The sequence below is a fragment of the Quercus lobata genome, chromosome 7 (genome assembly GCF_001633185.2).
Source record: "Quercus lobata isolate SW786 chromosome 7, ValleyOak3.0 Primary Assembly, whole genome shotgun sequence".
NCBI classification, from domain to species: domain Eukaryota; kingdom Viridiplantae; phylum Streptophyta; class Magnoliopsida; order Fagales; family Fagaceae; genus Quercus; species Quercus lobata.
Window position 1 is genome coordinate 10,700,244 of NC_044910.1, and position 23,054 is coordinate 10,723,297.

At 31.5% G+C, this 23,054-nt stretch overlaps 1 protein-coding gene and 1 long non-coding RNA gene across 10 annotated transcripts; one reads left to right on the forward strand and one right to left on the reverse strand.

The window, feature by feature from the left end:
* The first annotated feature begins 378 nt into the window (after window positions 1–378).
* Window positions 379–6,077, forward strand: LOC115951381. 9 transcript variants are annotated; one of them, XR_004083279.1, is made up of 5 exons: window positions 379–2,671; window positions 2,792–2,960; window positions 3,238–3,315; window positions 3,418–3,553; window positions 5,146–6,077. It is a non-coding gene; the product is annotated as an uncharacterized LOC115951381 (long non-coding RNA). The 9 variants fall into 9 exon arrangements; XR_004083277.1 differs by having other exon boundaries at window positions 379–1,812; window positions 2,597–2,960; XR_004083278.1 differs by having other exon boundaries at window positions 381–470; window positions 2,597–2,960.
* Window positions 6,078–14,875: 8,798 nt separating this feature from the next.
* Window positions 14,876–22,483, reverse strand: LOC115951560 (disease resistance protein At4g27190-like). Its single transcript, XM_031068740.1, has 4 exons — window positions 19,706–22,483; window positions 18,640–19,476; window positions 17,683–18,375; window positions 14,876–14,968 (listed from the first exon to the last, which is right to left on the reverse strand). Exons 1-4 carry the CDS (start codon window positions 22,481–22,483, stop codon window positions 14,876–14,878), a joined length of 4,401 nt encoding a protein of 1,466 aa, XP_030924600.1.
* Window positions 22,484–23,054: the final 571 nt, after the last annotated feature.

Genomic DNA, 23,054 nt, shown 5'->3' on the forward strand with positions numbered 1-23,054 from the left:
GTACTGTGATATTGTTATAATAATAGTTTCAGTGTGTTTTTTATCCAAAAAAAAAAAAAAAAAAACTTAGACTACATTAAAAAAAAGAAAATTCTATATAAAAAAACATAATAAAGAAAAAAAATCAGTTAATATATATTAGAATTTTTTTAATAAAAACATGGACAATCTGAACTACTAAAGGCCTCAACTTCTACTTTCTAGCAAAGTCTTACATGTTTAATATTTTTATAGTTATTTATAAAAAAAAAATTTGCCAGTATTATTTATTAATTAATTTAGCCACTTTAGAAGAACTTTTATTATTTTTTATTAATCTTTTATTTATTAATTTTTTATTCGCTAATAGGTAACAAAACACACTAGTCGGGAGACTACCCTCTCTCTCACTCTCTCTCTCTCTCTGTTTCTTTGTTTCTGAATTTGAAGGGTCCACGGAATCGTTGTATGAGCACGGGAACTCTCAAGAGGTGATGCATTCATGTACTTGTAATACTATGTATTATGAATCTTAAGGCGTTACTTTGGGAAATATACAATAACATGAACGATTTATATAACCACATGAATTCAAGTAGCCAGGTCCTACTCCTAGCTATTGAATTAATACTGAGCTCTTGAATTTCTTTTTTCCTTTCTCCTATCTGCTCCGATTGTGGGCTCTCAAAAGTTTGTGGGTTTAGAGGGTCTTTCATTGGGCTTTTAGTTTGTGGGGTGTACGGACAACTATGTTGTTTTTGTGAATTTTAAGGTTCACAGGTTGATTCTGTTGTTTGGTTCGTTTTTTGGATCTGGGTTTTAGTTTTAGCTTGTATTTATTTATTTATTTTTGGTAAATGTTGCATCTTTGCTCTTGTGGTATGGAATAGGAGGTGATGAAGTAAGTGGTAGTTTGACTTAGCTTGAGAAGATACTTGTACTGCAGTCTGTGACTTCGGAGTTCCTGGTTAGTTTGGTTTTGTGAAGGGGTTTAAGATTTTTGGGTTTTATTTTGAGAGGGATATGGTGGTGAATTTGATTATCATGGTGATGGTGATTCATGGGTAGTAGAACAGTGAAGGATGGCTCTCCATATATCAGACTGAATATTTTCTAATAGTTTAGGCAAGGCATATATTTTATTTCAAATTAATCAGAACAGTTAAGTGGGCGAAAGTGTGGGGGTTTCAATCAATGTTTGTGCGATAATATGTGAACAGGTAAAAAAGAGTAAAACAATTGCTATCTTTGATTATTTCCCTGGTCTACAAACACAATTATTTCGATTCACTATCCTAGTTAAAATGTTTTATCAGATCATCCTAGTGCTCAGGTGTCATCTCACTATTTATGTAGGCGTACCTTTTCTTCTGGATTATTTCCTTTTCACAATCGTCTTTTACAAATTAATTTGAGTTTAAAATTTGGGTATAATAGTAGGTTAAAATTGTGATCAAATGTTGATTGATGAATTCAGTCGCGAGTAATCATTCAATTCTAATTGTCTATACTGTGGTGATTTTATGAAACTGAAAATTGTGTTTGAAAGTTCAATTATGTTTTGAACATATATAGGCTCTTTATGGATGCATGTTTTTGTGGATGTTAGTTGTATTCTTAGAATACTTTTAGCTTTTAGTACCTGCCTAATGAATATGGATTAAAATACTTTTTATGGTTCTTTTTTTTCTTTTCGGCAGTTTATTACTGATGATTTTGATGATCTTGTTATTTTCAGTGGCACAAAAGTAAACACCATAGGTTCCTGAATTTCGGAATTCCGAACTTTTGAGCAATCACTTGGATTACACATAGATGTGGACCTAAGTATAAGTATGTAGCCAAAACTGAACCTTTGACCGGATTAGATTAATCTTGTTGTTGCTCTTTCAATTACCACTTAAACAGTATTTCTTTTCTATTCATCATTTTTTATTTTTCTTTAACTTTAATAAGTGCATAACAAGTTTTCCCTACTAAATTCTTGAGTAGAAAGCGTTGTTTCCAATCTCTCCTTTCTTTGCCATGTAGAATGAGAAACTCAATTATTGTCCTAAAATGCCCCTATTGTATGTTGTAAATAATATATTATATATATATATATATATACACATATATAAATTTCCTGGTGGCTTTCCTCATAACTATGTACTTAACCCAATAATCATGTCCACAAATTCCTATGGCCTCATAGCCTGGTAATTTAGGATGATTATTGTGGATCAATTCCTTTGTAACTATTTTCACCTGAGCTCAGAAATATTGCCTTTAGGATTCATTTTGACCTTCTGCATAAATTTTTCTTATTCATCTTTTCTTAAACTTCCCCTGAAGTATGAGCCTGAAAAAGCATAATTACAGGAAGTGTAGGAATTACAATCACTGAAAATACTGTTCCATGGTTTATAAGTTGCTTGGATTGCAATTTGGGCATGCATGTAATTGTTTGAATTATGAATCTTAAGGGTTTTTTTTTTTTTTGTGTGTGTGTGTGTGTGTGTGTGAAATATATAATAACATAACATGATATAATATTAGGATGCATATTTCTCATGTTGAATTTCACAAGTTTCTTAATCATCTTCTCTCCCTATTTGATAACTTTATTGGCTTATAGATCCACTATACAAACAGATGAAGTCAAGTAGCCAGGCCCTAAGTACAGAAGTTCAATTTGCTACTTTAAATAAGGGTAATTATTTCAATTTCATTAACAGGTACTTACTTCAAGTTCAATAAAATCAATACTAAGCACTTCCAAGTCTTTTCTCCTTTCTCCTGCGTTGTGGAATTTGGTCACTTGCATCTTCAGATATAAATCTATCTGCTGCTATAGTGGGGTCTCAGACATTATCACTACAAAAGAAGCACAGCTGAATCTGGTTTCTACATCTGGTGGCCATCATGAGAACTGGGGAGAGTCCACAGTGGCAGAAGCAAGCCCCAGGACTGATACCTCAACAGATGACAAGAATCAAAGGGTGATGTCTCTCGCATTGTTTTTGTATCTTATTCAGCTTTCTAGAATTTTGTCATCTATAAATACCTCATAGTAATGCAGCTAAGTTTGATGCTGAAAAGTAATATGCCCTTTCATCATATCCGTATGAAAATTCTGTAATGAGAACTATCTTTGCTTTTGGTGTTTCCATGTGAAAGTAATACTAATATTGCATGTAAGAACCTTCTGTTTAATTGCAAAGCTTGGCTGCTCTTTAGCAGTGACTTTAAGTTTGTGCTTTCCTTGTCCTTGTGCAGCATGAAAGGGGTCAATTGGCTGCTGTTGTGGCTTCTGATTCCAGTGATAAATCAAAAGAGAAATCAGGGGATCAAAAGGTAAAATGATTTAAACAATGTATATTCACATAATTTCAGATCAATATGATTTAAATAATACATATTCTAAAATTTTCAAATCAAAATTTTGTGGACATTAAGCCAGCTTGCTCAAAATTGTGAAGCAGCCAGAAAAAGCCGATAGGAAAAAAAAATTTAGGCATATGTGAAACAACTTGAGAGTAGCCGCCTAAAGCTAACTCAATTAGAGCAAGAGCTCCAGTGAGCCCGCCAGCAGGTTTGACAATGTTATACTCAATTATGTTCAGTACTCCTTTTATCCTTTTTCCATTTCAATGTGAGGCCTTAGGATATTGTTCTTATGTTTCTATGAATACTTTTTCTTTTAGGGCATATTCATCTTAAGCTCAGGATATTAATCCCATTTAATGAGTGGAAATGGTATTTAAACTTCTTTTTCTTTTGATTCTTTATGGATTGTATGCTTGGATTTGGAAAACTAATCACGGAATTAATATCTCTAAAAACTTTAGAATCATATTTCTTAGCATTTTGTGTTAAGGTCCTTAAAAATGTAACCACATGGTTGTAGCTTAAATATGCAAGGTACTGAAGTTTATGATAAATTTTTTTTAAATTCTCAGTTGCATGGCATGATAAGCCTCAGGCAAGCTCAACATACAATTTGATATGGACACCTTAAAGGGTTTTAAACATGTCAAGGTGTTTCTGTAGCTCATTCAGGTTTCTTTTCTAAACTACATTAGATGAACTCATACCTGCATTGTAGCTTCACTAAAAAAGAAAAAGAAAAAAAATCTTAAAACTGGTTGCTGGCTTCCCTAACTGAAATCAACTTCACATGTAGATCCACTTATATTTTGTTTGACCTAATTGGGGTATGCTCCAAAGGTGCAAAGTTGGAAAACCAATTCTTTCACATTGAAATTCTCTAATAAACATGTATGTCAATGTCATTGCGTGTCTTTTGATGCAAGGAGCACCAAATTAAATCAGAATTTATTATTTCTGATTTTATTTTGAATTTTGAACGTATTTTGTTATTTTTTTAATTTGTTCTTTATTGTGATTTTGAACTATTTTTTTCTATAGTCCTTCATGGGTGAATGCCCCTGGATTACCTAGTAACTGGTTTTGCCAGGTGAGGTTAGTTGCCCTTAGGTTTTACAAAAGGTTCCCTTCATTATCAATTTTTTAAATTGTGGCATGATTAGAATTTAGCCCTGTTAAAATTGTGGCTTTTGTAATCGAGAAAACAAAAGTTTAAACATAGGACCACCTGCTCTAATAGTTTGACATAGTACCACTTGTCCCAAAAGTTTAAATTATTAGGCAATGATGAATTTAGTCACTTAACCATTTTTATAACACATGTACGACATTAATAGGGGAAGATGCACCACACACACATGCATATTTAATGATGTCTGTAAAAATGAACCCCCCCCCCCCCCCCCCCCTCCCCTTCCTCTTCTCTTCCTTCCTCCTCTTTTGCCTCCTTATTTGTTTTTCCTTGATTCCTACATGGGAGTTTATGCACATGAATATAAGGACTATATTATCTACTTTCTTATGTTTCGAGTAATGGAAGTTTTTTCTTAACAGTAAAGGAAGTTCTGAGTAGCTGTTCTGATTTCTACATTGTGTCTTTCTTACTCATCATCCATTTTTGGAAAGGATGTATTGTAGATGTTGTGACAAAAAAAGCACTTTTTAGCCATTCTGTTTTAACATGTGTCAAAAATTAAAATCTTTAGTACTTTGTTTCTATCTTGGCAGCACTTCTTTTTTCTTTATTTTTTTTAAATGATTTTGTAACGGTTTTGACTGAATTGCCAAATGGTGCAGCTTCTTGTGAATCAATAGGAGCCTTTAACTGAGCAACAATTGGTAGGCATTTACAGCTTGCAGCAGTCATTCCAACAGGCTGAAGATGCTCTGTCACAAGGCATGGAGGCATTGCAACAACCCCTGGCTGAGACATTGGCCAAGGGCTCACCTGGCTCATCAGGATCTTCTGGGAATGTGGCAAACTATATAGGTCAAATGGCCATGGCCATAGGAAAGCTTGGAACACTTGAGGGATTCCTTCGCCAAGTAATTTCTTATTCTGGTTTGATCCCAGTTATTTGTTTTCCTAGTATGGTTCAAGCACTCATTACTAGGAAGGAATGATGATGAGATGGAACTCAATTTTGAAACAGGCTAGATTTGAAGTGCTAGGATAATCCTTACACATGGTAGAATATTTCTTCTTGGCATTGCTTTAAAATGCTTTAGCTACTTTGATATTGTCAGTAACATGGTAGTAAATCTGTAAGTCTAATTGTTTTGAGGAATGTAGGCCTCGCACAATTATAAAATTTTAATTTATGTTCTTTGTCCATAATTAGCCAGTTTGTGTTCCCATAGCATTAGGATTATTGTTTCCAGATCGCACTTTTCTGAATGTTTTCAGATATTTCGAACATGACTAAACCAAATCCTACATGTAAATGTTGTATTTGTATATTTTCTTTAAAGCATTATGCATTTAAGCTTGCTTGGGAATTTTTATGGAGGTTGGGGGGAGTCTGCGAAAAAAGAAAAAGAAAAAAAAGAGTGGTTACTTTTCATTAACTTCCCATTATTATTATTATTATTATTACTATTTTTAAATTCTGCAAAAACTGTCCTCTTGCTAGGTGAAGCAAATCAAACATTTAAAAGGCTTAGTACTAGTTTTGATGCAGCTTGTACATAACTTGGGCTTCTTGTAACTGTAGATGAGGCAGTTTTATGGCACCATTTAGTGGATTGCTGTTGAACTTTAACCCTAAATTCCTTTGGGATTGAGTTTTCATGCGTTAGTCACATTGATTACCAAATTGAAAGTTGCAGATCTCTCTTCATTGTTGATATGATCTCCATCGGCACTTCTATTGTCACATATGTTTACCTAAGTCATTTATTCTCATTTCTTATGTTTAAACTATTGATCCAATAATCTGATTATGTTGGCTGTTTAATAGAACCAGGAAGGAAAATAGGAGAGTATTTGTAATGTTGGTTACAGTAATCGATTTGTATACCAGAATCAGATTATATATTGGTGAAAGAGTTCCTTTTTTTTGTTGTTTGGATTTTCTTTATTCATATTCAACATGTAAATATGTTTCTGTGCACAATTTCATTGGCAATGATAATTTTGTAGGTTGGTTGTATCGTTTGGTTTTAGTGGAAAGTCAATTTTGTATGCTGAAATGCGCTGAGGAAGTTTGGTTTTACTCTCTGTACAGCTCTCTTCATTAATAATATTTTTTTCAATGTGTCAAAAAAAGAAGAAAAAAATAGCCTAAAAGTCTGGGCATGGAAATATATGAAAGGCATAACCAAAAAAAGAAAAGAGAAAGGAATTTAAGATATTGATCCTATTAAATATAACTTGTTTCTAGTTCAAAGAAACTTAGTAACTATCAAATCATCAAGAAGATAAACTAGTATGAATATGAGTGTATTTACTTGAGCATACATAGAGCTAATAAACACGCTTAGAAGTTTTTCAAATCTGGAGTCCTATGGATAAAAGATTGAACATAGACAAAAACAAGAAGAGTATTATCAGACAATGGTGCTCTCGGAATACATATACAAATAGCATAAGATATCTAGTTATATAGCCAAAAGAAAAGCATATAAGGCACAAAATGAAAACAATTTAAGGTCCTGTTTGGAATGAGCACAGCTTAAGATGTGTTTCTCATAAGCTTAGTGAAACTGCTTCCTTCTTCATATATCCCAACGTCATATTCTCTTACTAACTTGAGGTTGAACATCATGTAGTTGATATAACCTGTTATTATATAAATGTAATTGAGAAATTAGATTTATAGTGAGTTAAATGGGACTATTTTCATCACTTTTATACTTCTATATATGATGAGGAAAAGGGAAATTTAAACCATAATGATTTTGATTAGTGAATACTCTTTTAAAGATTTTAACTTAATTTCTAGAATGTGATGTTTTGTTCTTATAATATAAATATAAAATTAGAGAAAAATTAACAATATTATGTTATACCAAATGTGATTTTTTATATTTTATAAAACTATCATTAAAATACTCTGAAAATGAGATATAAAGGTCTTAGAGAAGCCAAAAACATAAGAATGAAAACTATTAGCTCACAAGAAGTTAGTGCACAACCAATTGTCTAATAATTAACAATATATATATCTTTATATTGAACAAGATGCATTGGACTCATTGTTCATTAAATACTTTTTTTTTAATGCCAATTGAGTATGGTAAATAGATTGGTTTCAATTGTCCAATAACTTGATAATTAGAGTCAAGTTGCATTGTGATTGTGTCTTTTATTTTTATTTTTATTTTTGCAAGTGTGCTGAGGATGGTTAAGAGATTTAGTTGGTAATAAGTATAAACATAAGGGCAATTGAATAATTTTTGATTGAATGGATGGTCAGAAGCTTGCTTGCAGACAACTTATATAGTGTTCGTTGTGATTCTTATTTGAGTCTTATTCAATGTGCACCACAACACTACCAATGCATTGAGTTATGAAAACATTGGTTAGGAAATCACGGTATTAGTATATTATATTGTAGTAGATCAAAAGAAAGCCACATACCTAGATTTTGAAAATCACTGCAATTGAATCATATATAGAATCACTTTTATCATTAAGCCTACATAATACAACTAGTTCTACTTCAAATTAGCATCTTTCTTTCTTAAATAAAAGAAAAGGAAAAGTGATCTTTCAAAACAATGTGGTATTTCTAATTCTACCAAACTGTAGATAATTGTTGACCACAAAAACAGTTCTTAACAAGTGCTTCAAATGGTGTGCCTTATATATATATATATATTTATATAAATATATATATATATATATTTATATATCTATATATATATAAGCACCAAAATGGCCCAATACCACGAATTTTTGAAATATTTTGTAAAAAAACACTGTTTTGGAACTATATAGGAGAATACCACTTTTTATGGAACTCGAGTTTCTTAAACTCGAGTTCCTAGGAGTTTTGCCACCGTGGCGCTGCTAAGGTGGAATTGGGCCATTAAAAAATGCTTTTTTTTTTCTAAGGTACTCGAGCTTGGTGAGCTCGAGTACCTTGTAAGGAACTCGAGTTTAATAAACTCGAGTTCCTTATAACTTTTTTTTTTTCTAAGGTACTCGAGCCTGGTGAGCTCGAGTACCTTGTAAGGAACTCGAGTTTAATAAACTCGAGTTCCTTATAACTTTTTTTTTTTTTTGGTTGTTGGGATTATTGACAATTATTTTCTGTTCAGCATTATTTATGAAATTGTTCGCTCTCTTTTTCGCATAAATTATTTGTTGTTCACTATTTAAAAAATTGTTCACAGTTTTCTCATAAAACACTTAGTGAAATTGTGTTTTCTAAATTTAAACGCCAAATCTGAATGCTTTTTCATGTTTGAATTTCACAATAATCGAATATATTTTTCTGCATTGATAAAATCTGTTTCTACATTAACAAAATTTTCCCTCTGCACATCATATTTACTGTATATTCAAATCTACTTGCCACATTCATAAAATCTGTTTTTTGCATTAATTAAAATTGTTCACTGTTTTCTCATAAAAATTGTCCAATGTTTTCTGTATAAACAATTTCTATGACTTTGCAGAAAATTATTTTCTGTTCAGCAATATTTATGAAATTGTTCGCACCCTTTTTTGCATAAATTATTTTCTGTTCACTATTTAAAAAATTGTTCACTGTTTTCTCATAAAACACCTAGTGAAATTGTGTTTTCTAAATTTAAACGCCAAATCTGAATGCTTTTTCATGTTTGAATTTCACAATAATCGAATATATTTTTCTGCATTGATAAAATATATTTCTACATTAACAAATTTTCCCTCTGCACATCATATTTACTGTATATTCAAATCTGCTTACCGCATTCATGAAATATGTTTTTTGCATTAATTAAAACTGTTCACTGTTCTCTCATAAAAATTGTTTACTGTTTTCTGCATAAAAAATTTCTACGATTTTGCATAAAATTATTTTCTGTTCAGCATTATTTAAGAAATCGTTCATTCTCTTTTCTGCATAAATTATTTTCTGTTCACTATTTAAAAAATTGTTCACTGTTTTCTCATAAAACACCTAGTGAAATCATATTTTCTAAATTTAAACGCCAAATCTGAATGCTTTTTCATGTTTGAATTTCACAATAATCGAATATATTTTTCTGCATTGATAAAATCTGTTTCTACATTAATAAAATTTTCCCTCTGCACATCATATTTACTGTATATTTAAATCTGCTTACCGCATTCATAAAATATGTTTTTTGCATTAATTAAAATTGTTCACTGTTTTCTTATAAAAAATTTTCACTATTTTCTGCATAAACTATTTCTAGCATTTTGCATAAATTTATTTTATGTTCAGCATTATTTAAAAAAATTGTTCACTCTCTTTTCTGCGTGAATTATTCTCTGTTCGCTGTTTAAAAATTTTTTCGCTGTTTTCCCATAAAACACCTAGTGAAATCATGTTTTCTAAATTTAAAAGCCAAATCTGAACGCTTTTTCATGTTTAAATTTCACAATAATCGAATTTGTTTTTCTGCATTGATAAAATATGTTTCTACGTTAATAAAATTAGCTCTCTACACATCATGTTTACTGTATTTTCGAAGTTGCTTACCACATTCATAAAATCTGTTTTTTGCATTAATTAAAACCGTTCACTGTTTTCTCATAAAAATTATTCACTCTTTTCTGCATAAATTGTTTTTAACATTGGCGCAGTTATTGCACTTATATGGTTTTTGTGTTTTTTTTATAAATATGTAATCATATGAATAATGGACAAACTCCATGAAAGAAAAATGAATGATTCGTACAAATCACCTAATGGTAAATGCCTCGAAAAATTCGAATTTGTAAAAAAGTTCGAATTAGTTGAATGTAGAACTGTTCACTAAGTAAAACTATTTTCTGCATTAATTAAAACTGTTCACTGTTTTCTTATAAAAATTATTCACTGTTTTCAGCATAAACTATTTCTAGCATTCTGCACAAAATTATTTTCTGTTCAGTATTATTTAAAAAAATTTTCATTCTCTTTTCTGCGTAAATTATTCTCTGTTCACTGTTTAAAAAATTGTTCACTGTTTTCCCATAAAACATCTAGTGAAATCGTGTTTTCTAATTTTAAATGCCAAATCTGAATGCTTTTTCATATATTTCACAATAATCGAATTTGTTTTTCTGCGTTGATAAAATCTGTTTCTACGTTAATAAAATTTGCTCTCTACACATTATGTTTACTGTATTTTCAAAGCTGCTTACCGTATTCATAAAATCTATTTTTTGCATTAATTAAAACTGTTCACTGTTTTCTCATAAAAATTATTCACTCTTTTCTGCATAAATTGTTTTTAGCATTGGCGCAATTATTGCACTAATATGGTTTTTCTGTTTTTTTTTTTAAAATATGTAACCATATGAATAATGGACAAACTCCATGAAAGAAAAATGAATGATTCGTACAATTCACCTAATGGTAAATGCCTCGAAAAATTCGAATTTGTAAAAAAGTTCGAATTAGTTGAATGTAGAACTGTTCACTAAGTAAAACTATTTTCTGCATTAATTAAAATTGTTCACTATTTTCTTATAAAAATTGTTCACTGTTTTCAGCATAAACTATTTCTAGCATTCTGCACAAAATTATTTTATGTTCAGCATTATTTAAAAAATTGTTCATTCTCTTTTCTGTGTAAATTATTCTCTGTTCACTATTTAAAAAATTGTTCGCAGTTTTACCATAAAACACCTAGTGAAATCGTGTTTTCTAAATTTAAAAGCCAAATCTGAATGCTTTTTCATGTATTTCACAATAATTGAATTTGTTTATCAACATTGATAAAATTTGTTTCTACGTTAATACAATTTGCTCTCTACACATCATGTTTACCATATTTTCGAAGCTGCTTACCGCATTCATAAAATCTGTTTTCTGCATCAATTAAAACTGTTCACTATTTTCTCATAAAAATTATTCACTCTTTTCTGCATAAATTGTTTTTAGCATTGGCGCAGTTATCAATGCAGAAAAATATATTCAATTATTGTGAAATTTAAACATGAAAAAGCATTCAGATTTGGCGTTTAAATTTAGAAAATATGATTTCACTAGGTGTTTTATGAGAAAGCAGTGAACAATTTTTTAAACAGTGAACATAAAATAATTTACGCAGAAAAGAGAGTGAACAATTTTTTAAATAATGCAGAACAAAAAATAATTTTATGCAGAATGCTTGAAATAGTTTATGCAGAAAACAGTGAACAGTTTTAATTAATGCAGAAAACAGATTTTATGAATGTAATAAGCAGATTTGAATATACAGTAAATATGATGTGCAGAGGGAAAATTTTATTAATGTAGAAACAGATTTTATCAATGTAGAAAAATATATTCAATTATTGTGAAATTTAAACATGAAAATGCATTCAGATTTGGCGTTTAAATTTAGAAAACACGATTTCATTAGGTGTTTTATGGGAAAATAGCGAACAATTTTTTAAACAGCGAACAGAGAATAATTCACGCAGAAAAGGGAGTGAACGATTTCTTAAATCATGCTGAACAGAAAATAATTTTATGCAAAATGCTGGAAATAGTTTATGCAGAAAACAGTGAACAATTTTTATAAGAAAACAGTGAACAGTTTTAATTAATGCAAAAAACAGATTTTATGAATGCGGTAAGCAGATTTGAATATACAGTAAATGTGATGTGCAGAGGGAAAATTTTATTAATGTAGAAACAGATTTTATCAATGCAGAAAAATATATTCGATTATTGTGAAATTCAAACATGAAAATGCATTCAGATTTGGCGTTTAAATTTAGAAAATACGATTTCACTAGGTGTTTTATGAGAAAATAGTGAACAATTTTTAAATAGTGAACAGAAAATAATTTATACAAAAAAGAGAGGGAACGATTTCTTAAATAATGCTGAACAGAAAATAATTTTATGCAAAATCGTAGAAATTGTTTATGCAGAAAACAGTGAACAATTTTTATGAGAAAACTGTGAACAGTTTTAATTAATGCAAAAAACAGATTTTATGAATGCGGTAAGCAGATTTGAATATACAGTAAATATGATGTGCAGAGGAAAAATTTTATTAATGTAGAAACAGATTTTATCAATGGATAAAAATATATTCGATTATTGTGAAATTCAAACATGAAAAAACATTCAGATTTGGCATTTAAATTTAGAAAACACAATTTCATTAGGTGTTTTATGGGAAAACAGTGAACAATTTTTTAAATAGTGAATAGAAAATAATTTATGTAAAAAAGAGAGCGAACAATTTCATAAATAATTTTGAATAGAAAATAACTTTATGCAAAATCATAGAAATTGTTTATATAGAAAACAGTGAACAATTTTTATAAGAAAACATTAAACTGTTTTAATTAATGCAAAAAACAGATTTTATGAATGCGGTAAGCAGATTTGAATATATAGTAAATATGATATGCAGAGGGAAAATTTTATTAATGTAGAAACAGATTTTATCAATGCAGAAAAATATTTTCGATTATTGTGAAATTCAAACATAAAAAAGCATTCAGATTTGACGTTTAAATTTAGAAAACACGATTTCACTAGGTGTTTTATGAGAAAACAGTGAATAATTTTTTAAATAGTGAACAGAAAATAATTTATGCAAAAAAGAGAGCGAACAATTTCATAAATAATGCTGAACAGAAAATAATTTTATGCAAAATCGTAGAAATTGTTTATACGGAAAATAGTGAACAATTTTTATGAGAAAAGAATGAACAATTTTAATTAATGTAGAAATTAAATTCATATTTCTAAATTAAAATCTCAATATTTTACAATGCTTCTATTTAAATAAATAAAAACATAAAAAAATACTTATTTTTATTTTTATGTTTATTTGTTGTTTATCCCTAAACAAAAAAAAAAAAAAAATTACACAATACTCGAGTTTACCAAACTCGAGTATTGTGTAAAATTTTCCCTCTGCACATCATATTTATTGTATGAGAGTGAACGATTTCTTAAATAATGCTGAACAGAAAATAATTTTATGCAAAATCGTAGAAATTGTTTATGCAAAAAACAGTGAACAATTTTTATAAGAAAACAGTGAATAGTTTTAATTAATGCAAAAACAGATTTTATGAATGCCGTAAGAAGATTTGAATATACAATAAATATGATGTGCAGAGGGAAATTTTTTTTTTATTTTTTATGTAGAAACAGATTTTATCAATGCAGAAAAATATATTCGATTATTGTGAAATTCAAACATGAAAAAGCATTTAGATTTGGCGTTTAAATTTAGAAAACACGATTTCACTAGGTGTTTTATGAGAAAACAGTGAACAATTTTTTAAATAGTGAACATAAAATAATTTATGCAAAAAAGAGAGCGAACAATTTCATAAATAATGCTGAACAGAAAATAATTTTATGCAAAATCGTAGAAATTGTTTATACGTAAAACAATGAACAATTTTTATGAGAAAACAATGAACAATTTTAATTAATGTAGAAATTAAATTCATATTTCAAAATTAAAATCCTATATTTTACAATGTTTTTATTTAAATAAATAAAAACATAAAAAAATACTTATTTTTATCTTTATGTTTATTTTTTGTTTATCCCCAAACAAAAAAAAAAACAAAAAATTTACACAGTACTCGAGTTTAAACTCGAGTATTGTGTAATTTTTTTTTTTCGCATTTTATTTATAAAATGTACTCGAGCTTGGTATACTCGAGTATTTTGTAAATGGTACTCGAGTTTACCAAGATCGAGTACCACATAATTTTTTTTAATTGCACAAATCCAACTCAGCAGTGCCACGGTGGCAAAACTGATGAGGAACTCGAGTTTCTGAAACTCGAGTTCTGGAAAAAGTGGTACTTTGCCATTTATTTCCGAAACAGTGTTTTTTTGCTAAAAATTTCCAAAAAAGGTGGTATATGGCCATTTTGGCCTTATCTAATCATTATATTAAATTAAAAATTAAAAAAAAAAAAAAGAAAAAACCTTCAAACAAGTGTAAAAGGTCAAACATCCCACCTAACTGTCACGTGAATTCTTAATAGAATTCAATGCCTTGAGAAGCCAAATGCTCAAAACCACATGTTACTTTCAAAAAGAATAAACACATCCCACACGTTTTGAAAATACACTGAGAAGCCAAATGCTCAGAACTGAGAAGTTTGGTCTCTGGTGTTCATGAGCGGAGAAGAGGAGAAGACAAAAAAAAAAAAGTCTGGTATGAGAGATGCAAATTAACAGAACGAGGCCATGATGCAGAGGAAGGCTTCGTCGGAACTTCGTCGTTGTCTCAGTGTCATGGATCTCTGGGTTTTTGCAAGCAAACATTAGTTTCAAAGAGGTAATACCTGTTCTTAAATGATTTTGGCCAGAATGATCGAAACGCCCCGAAATGGCTGAAATCACTCGAAACAGTCCAGCATAGAAATCAGTACGAAATGGGAGGGTCACCTGTACTGATTTGGTCGCTGGAACGAGATATTTCGGCCGTACCGGCTGGTACGGTACGAAATCGTTTCCCTTGGATTCGCTTGCTTTTCCTGTAAGAATAAAATATATTTGTGATTTAAGTAATCATAACATTTGCTATTGGAAAAATGATTGTTGCTACTATATTTGATTGTAAGTGAAAATGTTATTGTTTTTCAAGACATTTTGTTTTCATATATGTAAATTGTGTTTTGCCTTGTAAACACTCAATTTTGCATCCATGATTTAATCAAGGAAGATGGTTAGAGTGACCATCCATGTACCCAAAATTCATGATTGCATTACATACATTAATTCATTCATTGCATATCATAAAAATGATCTTAAGATTCTAACGGTCGTGACGGAATACCCGATTTCCAAATTGGACCGTCGGATCGAAAGATATCGCATGATCAAGTTTGCATGGTTAGCATGTATTGTGTCTAGGTAGAATCAGCCACGCATGATTAATTTAAATTAATTCTGATTGGTTAAACAATTAAAATTAATTAAATAATTTTGTGATTGGTTGATAGTTAGTGTCAAAAATAGGATTGCTTGCATGGGAATAAAAGGGATAATTGGATAACAATAAAATTGTGGATAATCTAGACTTTATGAAGATTTATTTTAGAGTATTTATCTACAAGATAATTGTTGCTGAAGAGACCTGAATTATCTAGAAAAGAGTTTAAATTTTAAAATACGGATTAAAAACACGTCTAAGTGCAAGTCCCAGCTCAAGAAAGCCTAAAAACAGAGTCCAAAACGCACTCGAACTCAAAAGCGCGATTGGCATCCAAAAGTGCCGAATGGCACACATTAGGGTTTTGGCTCGACGGTGTTCAAGTGACGATAAAACACATTCTTTTCGATTTTTTAGTGGAATGACGCATCCCGAATCATATTCTAATCGTCTAACCTATTTTTTCGAGTCTCCCAGCCTCTAAAAATAGGAACTGGATCTCAAAATTCAACACACTTTTTCACGCTCTTAGATTTCTCATCTTTCTGACCCCCCTTTCTGAAATTCTCTCTCTTATGTTAAAAAAGATTTTGGAGGCTTTAGTCTTAAGAATTTCTTTTTTATAAGCAAGGATTTTTAGGTTTCAAAGACACTTACATAAATTTCTTTGAATCCTAAAATATTCTCTTGAGAAAAAAAGTACGTCCATGCAAGAGGTAGCTTTTCTTTTCTTCTATCTCTTTTAATTTTGTGATGCATGAATCAATATTTGTTTAGTTTTGATTTTGCAATGTTCATCTCGTGTGTTATTGAAACTTTCTTTATTAGAATGTGTTTATGATGTTTTTATTGTTAAGATCTATTTTTTATTTAAAAAATCTGCTTGTTGTCGTATCTTTTCCTAATCAAAAAACTGATTTGCATCGTCATTAGATGCAAATTTGAAATTTTTTAGATCCAAAAAACTGATCTATATTTTCTTTAAATGTAGATCTAATTTTTTTAACAAAGAAGATTTTGAAATAAAAAAGAGTCACGAGTAGTCTTGTTGGTTTTGTTTGATGCATGTAGCATAGGTTTATATTATGAATTAACCCTCTTCTAAAAATCTTTTTCTTATTTTCTTTCATATAAAAAACAGATCTAACTTTTCTAATTCTCTACAAATCTAAATTTTCTCATAAAAAAACAGGTCTAATTCTTTTTAATGCAAACCAAAAGCAAATTTTTTTAGTTCTCAAAAAATAGATCTGATCTTTTTAAATCTAAAGATTTTGTTTCATTTAATGAACATAGATCTGAATTTTTTTTTTCTCCAAAACTACTTTTTTTTTCTATACATACAAAAACAGATCTGATTTTTTTAAAACCAAATTCAATTTTTTATCACAACACAAATCTGAATTTTTAACAAAAAAGAGGGCATATTCATAAATAGACTTATATGATTTATTATTTTCTTGTGCACAACATATCATTCGTGTCATGCATAATGGGGTACATTGGTCACAAGAGTCTAAAAGACTAGACTCTATCTGGGCGGAATGGGTGCCTAAAACCTTCCCATTCCGTAACCTAGCCTCCGAATTTAGTGTCTTTGGATAGGTAGACCTATCCAAAGACACTAAAAAAGAGGGCATATTCATAAATAGACTTATGTGATTTATTATTTTCTTGTGCACAACATATCATTCGTGTCATGCATAATGGGGTACATTGGTCACGAGAGTCTAAAAGACTAGACTCTATCTGGGCGGAATGGGTGCCTAAAACCTTCCCATTCCGTAACCTAGCCTCCGAATTTAGTGTCTTTGGATAGGTAGACCTAGGCTTTATCTTTTTTTTTTTATTATTATTATTTTTTTATTTTGGGTAGATTGTAACTAGGACAAAAAGCCATGTAATTTTTTGGTAGATTGTAACTAGGATCCCAAAGCCTTGTAATATTCAATCTATCAAGTTTGTACTTTTTTATTCAATTAATGATAATGGAACATTTTAGTCATGTAAAGTTGTATTTAATTTTTTCTTATTTTTTTGTATAAAAAATAAGTGGCGACTCCACACTACTTACCCAAAAAAAAAAGGTGTCTTGAAAAAGCACCCAAATCTCTTTTTTGAGAGCACCCTAATTTCTCGGTCTCTCACAACCTTCCTTTATTTATTTATTTATTTTCTTTTTAATAAAACTGGGGTCTAATTTTTCTACTAATTAATAAAGCTTAAAGTATTTGCAAATTATATAGTGCGATGGTTTATACAAAAGAGTTAAAATTCACCCATTAGTGAGATATTTGTGGTGAGAATGTGCCATACCTTTCCTTTGTAGATGTGCTCTATGGTGGAATTCAGCTCTCCCTTCCAATGACACGTTCTTCTTTCATATACTCCCTCTAGCTTAGGTGTGTTTAGATTAGATGGAATAAACGTGCTTAAACTAGGACATCCCTCTACAATTATTTTCTTCAGCGTTGGCCACTCTAAAGCATTGGCTTCATTGCAAAAGCACTTCAAATTTGGTAAGTCACTTAGCAAGATTAAGTTCACTTTGTGGAATAGAACATCCTTATCTTCCTCTTCTTCTCTTACTCTTGCCAGGATTTCTTCAATTTTTCCACAGTGAGTAACTCTTATTTCCTCTAACATCACAAGCAATTTTGCTATGGATGGCGAGAACAAATATGTTAGACTATTGCATTTATCAACATTTAAAAATCTCATATTTCCAAAGCCCGTGATCCTTTCTGGACCCTTCTTCCATATGTGCATCAGATTATCTAATTCATATAGAATCAAGTTCCTTAACTGATCAAGTACTGGTGCCATGAGACTTTCCTCAACATTTAATTCCTCAAGTTGAAATATAACTTCCGGTGAAGGGACATTAACCAATTCAATCGATTCTAGATTCTTTAGGCACTCAATTATATGAGATGGAAAAAGAGACCATATCTCTGAGGGGTTGTTGCTATCACCAAATTTTGGATCATTCGGCTTACTCAAAGTACCCTACAAAAAATTAAGTACTGATAAACAAGTAAAAAAATAACTTCTTTTCAATTATTATTTGTTTTTTTTTTAGAGAAAAAGATGGTATAAAGTATAAACAGATTAATGGATGACTAAATAGAAAAGCAATCAATGTCTTTTTATTATCTAACTGTGTTGAATGCATTAAGGTTATGGCCAACAATTGATTGATTGGATATCTATATGACAGTCGGTGACCATAGTCCACCGGGATAAGTGCATAAATCTAGAACTTGTACGTACCTTTTCCTTCACAGAGTAGCTTCTTTGGGATTTATTGGTGGTGCCTTGGTCTGACACAGCCATCAGACCATAATTTTTGTGACGTGGTACACACTCAAGGCATCGCCAATGAAAACCAGGGGACCCAAGTTCATGCTCATTGGGTCTTGAATCCAATTCCCTATTGATTTTCTTTGACTTTCTTGGGCTCTGAATTTCTGAACCAATTGTTTTCAATTTGGGACAACAATCCAAATAAATCTCCTCAATGGATGGCCATTCAAAAGAATAAGCTTTGATACAGAAACTCATCATATTTGGCAACTCTCGTAGTATCAAGGAACTAACTTTAGGGAATAGGATGATATCCGTTGCCTCTTCTTCTCCATCTCTTTGAACAATGTTTTCAATTGCGTCACATCCTTCTATCTTAATGCTTTGAAGTTCCACAAGCAGTTTTGCAATAGAAGTTGGGAATAAATATCTTAGACGATGACAGTTACTTACTTCAATGGATGTTAGTTTTTGAAAGCCTTGAATTCCTAGCGGAACATTCTTCCACACGTATGTCAACTCAAATAAATTTTTTACCTCTAAAGTTTTCAACTGAGCAAGTACTGCAATTCTCTGGTGATCTTTGTTGGCCTTCAATCCTTCAAGATCAAATACCACTTCTAGTGAATCAGCTTTATTCAATTTAAGATTTTCTAAATTCAGTGCCCACAAGATGGTGTTGGATGAGAAGAGTTTATGAGAGATAATGGGTGTTGATTCAGGAAATGGGCCAGTATGTTGTTGAATGTCTGTCATCTTGAGCTTTTCAAGATTGGTCACTTCATTAGTGCCGATCCTTCCAGCCTAATGAATCCATCAAATTATTATTAGCATCAGCGTTCAACTTTTTTAGTTTTATTAGCATCAAATCCAGACTAGAACGAAATGTTAAAAAATTGATAAATCAATTTGATAAACATAAAACAACGAGCTTTTGAATGCTTTAAGTTAACTACACAACAATTTATTAAATAATAGTAATTTTAGAGAGAGAGAGAGAGAGAGAGAGAGAGAGAGAGAGAATCATACATACCTCTCGATTCAAGGATGGTTGGACAAGCTCAATGGGACCCACGCCGGTACAAAAGCCAATGAGTATTGGAAGATAGCCTAGATGTATAGATGTTAATTGCGGAAACATGATCATATCAAGTTCCTTCTCATCTTCTCCTTCCATGTGAAAACATTCTTCCATATCATTACACAACCTTATATCTAACTCTTGGAGTTGAACCAAACATCTCGCTATGGACAATGAAAACACAATTTTCAAACATTTGCAAGAGTAGAGCGAAATTGATCTTAGTTTGCCAAAACAAGCAAGTTGTGAGTGAATACCACTAAAGGATCTCTCTGGGAATTGGAGATGATATATCTCTTTTAAATTAGGCAAATCCATCAGTTTCAATGACTCCAGGGTAGGGAAGGCAGCATGAGGATTCTGATCTGATGTGGCATCCATTACATATTCTACATTATTCCACCGAACTTCTAGAACCTTCAAGCATTGAAAACCCTCTTTGTCTAACTCGTACACAATGTTTTTTAAATCTTTTATATTTCCCAACATTAAAATTTCAGACTTCTTTAAAAGTTGAAGAAGCGTTCGACTCTTCGTAATATCACTTACGTCATATCCTGCAATTCCCAACAAATTTTTAAATAAATATTCCCTGAAATTACCCCATCTCTCTTGCTTATAAGCACTTGCAACTATCTGAAATTTTATCGTTCCATATTTGAAGGCCAAGTCTTTTGGCAAGACCTTAATATTTGGTATATTAATTTTTAAAGCCATCAAATGGTGGGACAAAGACATAAGTTCCGCAAGGCTTGTGTTCACTTCCTCTTCCTCTTCTTCTTTGTTGCCTTCCATAGGTTCCCAAATTTTAAGGGGTACTCCAATCATGAACAACTCTTCTAGGTGAGATAAACTCGATAGGAGACCAGCTGGAATTCCTTCAAGATCAGAGCATCCTGTCAAATCTAACAACTTTAGATAATTAAGATTTCCTATTTCTCCAGGCAACTTCCTAATTTTAGAAGCAGAAAAGCTAAGAATTTCTAGTTTCGTAAGTGCTCCAATTGCTGACACATCTGTTAGCTCACAATTAACAAATTGCAGGGTCCGAAGGTTTTGAAGGACATTGATTGATTGTGGTAGTGATGGAAAGGAAGTACCAAACAGAGACAAAACCTTTAATCCTTTCATCCCTTTAAATAGATTCAATGGGAGCGTCTTACATACTAGCTGCAAAAGCTCAAGTTTAGGACACTCCAAGCCATCGGGATGCCTTTTCAATTCTTTAGTTACAAGCGAAATTGCAGTATAACGCTCGCATGAGTCTTTTTCTGGCCATTCTTCCATTATTTCCTTACATCGAACCAGAAAACCTTTATTTTCTGCAATTGATATTGCAACATCCCGTACAACATCATGCATTTTGACATGTTCTTCTCCTTTCTCACTACCCAACAGTAGAAATGATCTTTTGAGATTCTTAACCATTGCATGGACTCTATTTCTTGCTTCTGCCACAGTATCAATCTTTGCAAACAACCTTTGCCCCACCCCATACCTCACTAAATCTTCAATGAGAATATCATAATCTTCCGGAAATAAACAGCATAGCAAAAAGCATGACTTGGCCTCATCACTTTTTAAGTAACTATAACTAAGCTCTATGCTGGAATACACCTTTGAATCAAGACCGGAAATATTTTTTGGGATAGCATTTTTAAGCTGTTGAAGTGCAGCACTCCACTCAAATTCACTTTTGTTTTCTAGGGCTCTTCCAACAGTTACAATAGCTACAGGTAGACCTCCACATTCCTTTGCAACCTCTTTAGCTATTGGATGTAGACCGGGAGTATCGATACAATTACCTGCCATCTCCCTGAAAAGATTCCATGCTTCTTCTTCAGATAGGACTTTGATTAGAAAAATCTTCTGAGTTTTCATTTGAGTGCAGGCTTCTTCACTTCGTGATGTCAACAAGATTTTGCATCTATTGTGTTGACCTCCATAAGGAATTCCAACAGCCTCTAAATCAAGTGCATCCCACACATCATCCAATATTACAAGAACACTCTTACTATCCATTGATAGTCTATTATTTAATCGTTCTGCTCTCACAAGTGGATTCTCTTCAACGAGTTGCAGACCTAGCATCTCCGCAATGTGAACTTGAATATTTCTCAAGTCTTGATTCTGGGACACCACCACCATCACTACTTCATCAAATAACTTATCATCTTTTGCTCTTTTCGCTACCTCTTTTGCCATTGTTGTTTTCCCTATCCCCCCCATACCGCATATGGCAGTCATATTGACCTTGTCAGCTCTTAGTGCCTCTAAAACTTCTTTCCTCATTTTTGTTCTTGACTCAAAATCCATAATACCTTTTATGGATGAAGATCCTATTCCCAGCGGAGGAGGAGGAGAGGACACTTCACTAAATTGTCCATCGTTTAGTAGTACATCAATTTCCAGAGTCTTCTTCTTAGCTTTCCTACTCAAGGAATAACGTGGACACCATCCATCTAAGCCCTTCTTATTTGCTTCGGCATCTTCATCAAAGATGTTGCGTGCCTTTTCTACCCACCTCTCAACCACAGGTAAGATTACCTGTCCGTTCCTTTTTGCTGCTTCAATTTTTAAATGCACCCCATCTATCTTGGCATGAAGGTTCCCAATTCGATCTTCAAGATTCTTGATATTGCTATTGTAGTGAAACAGATAGCCGCAATGTTTTTTGATTGGGTCCACAAAGTATTTTCCCGTGGTTACTATAACTGAAACAACATCCATTTCTTTGCTTTATTGTTCTAGATTCTCTGAAAGAAAAGAAGAAATTTAAAGATTTAACTTTCATTTATTCAAAATCAAAAAGACGAAATTTTAAGTATTATAACTTTCATTTATTCAAAACCAAGTAAGAAGTGATGGTCGCACTGAAGTGGACCTACTGATTAGATAGTTTTAGCGCTGCAACTACCACCGATGTTTTTAGGATGGTGTTCTTTAATCCAATAAACATGTGATAACTAAGTTGGTGCTACGTGCAATTAGAATTTTGTGAACAAAAAAGTAGGGTGTAGAACCATTGGAATTGTCAATTGTTTTATATTAAGCAGAAAAATACGTTAAACCCAAAAAGATTAATTTTTCAATTGAGATCAACTCATAATATACTTAATGTGGGACTCATCACACACCACATAACACACAATTATCAAATTATGTTCCAGGTTACATATGATTTCTATAAAATCTCCGCCTTGCTATCCTTCTATGAGCCAGCTATGGGTCCGCTGTGGACATCATCAATGTCTAGTTCATCCCTACGCAGGCTTTACCTTTTTTTTTTTTTTTTTTTTTT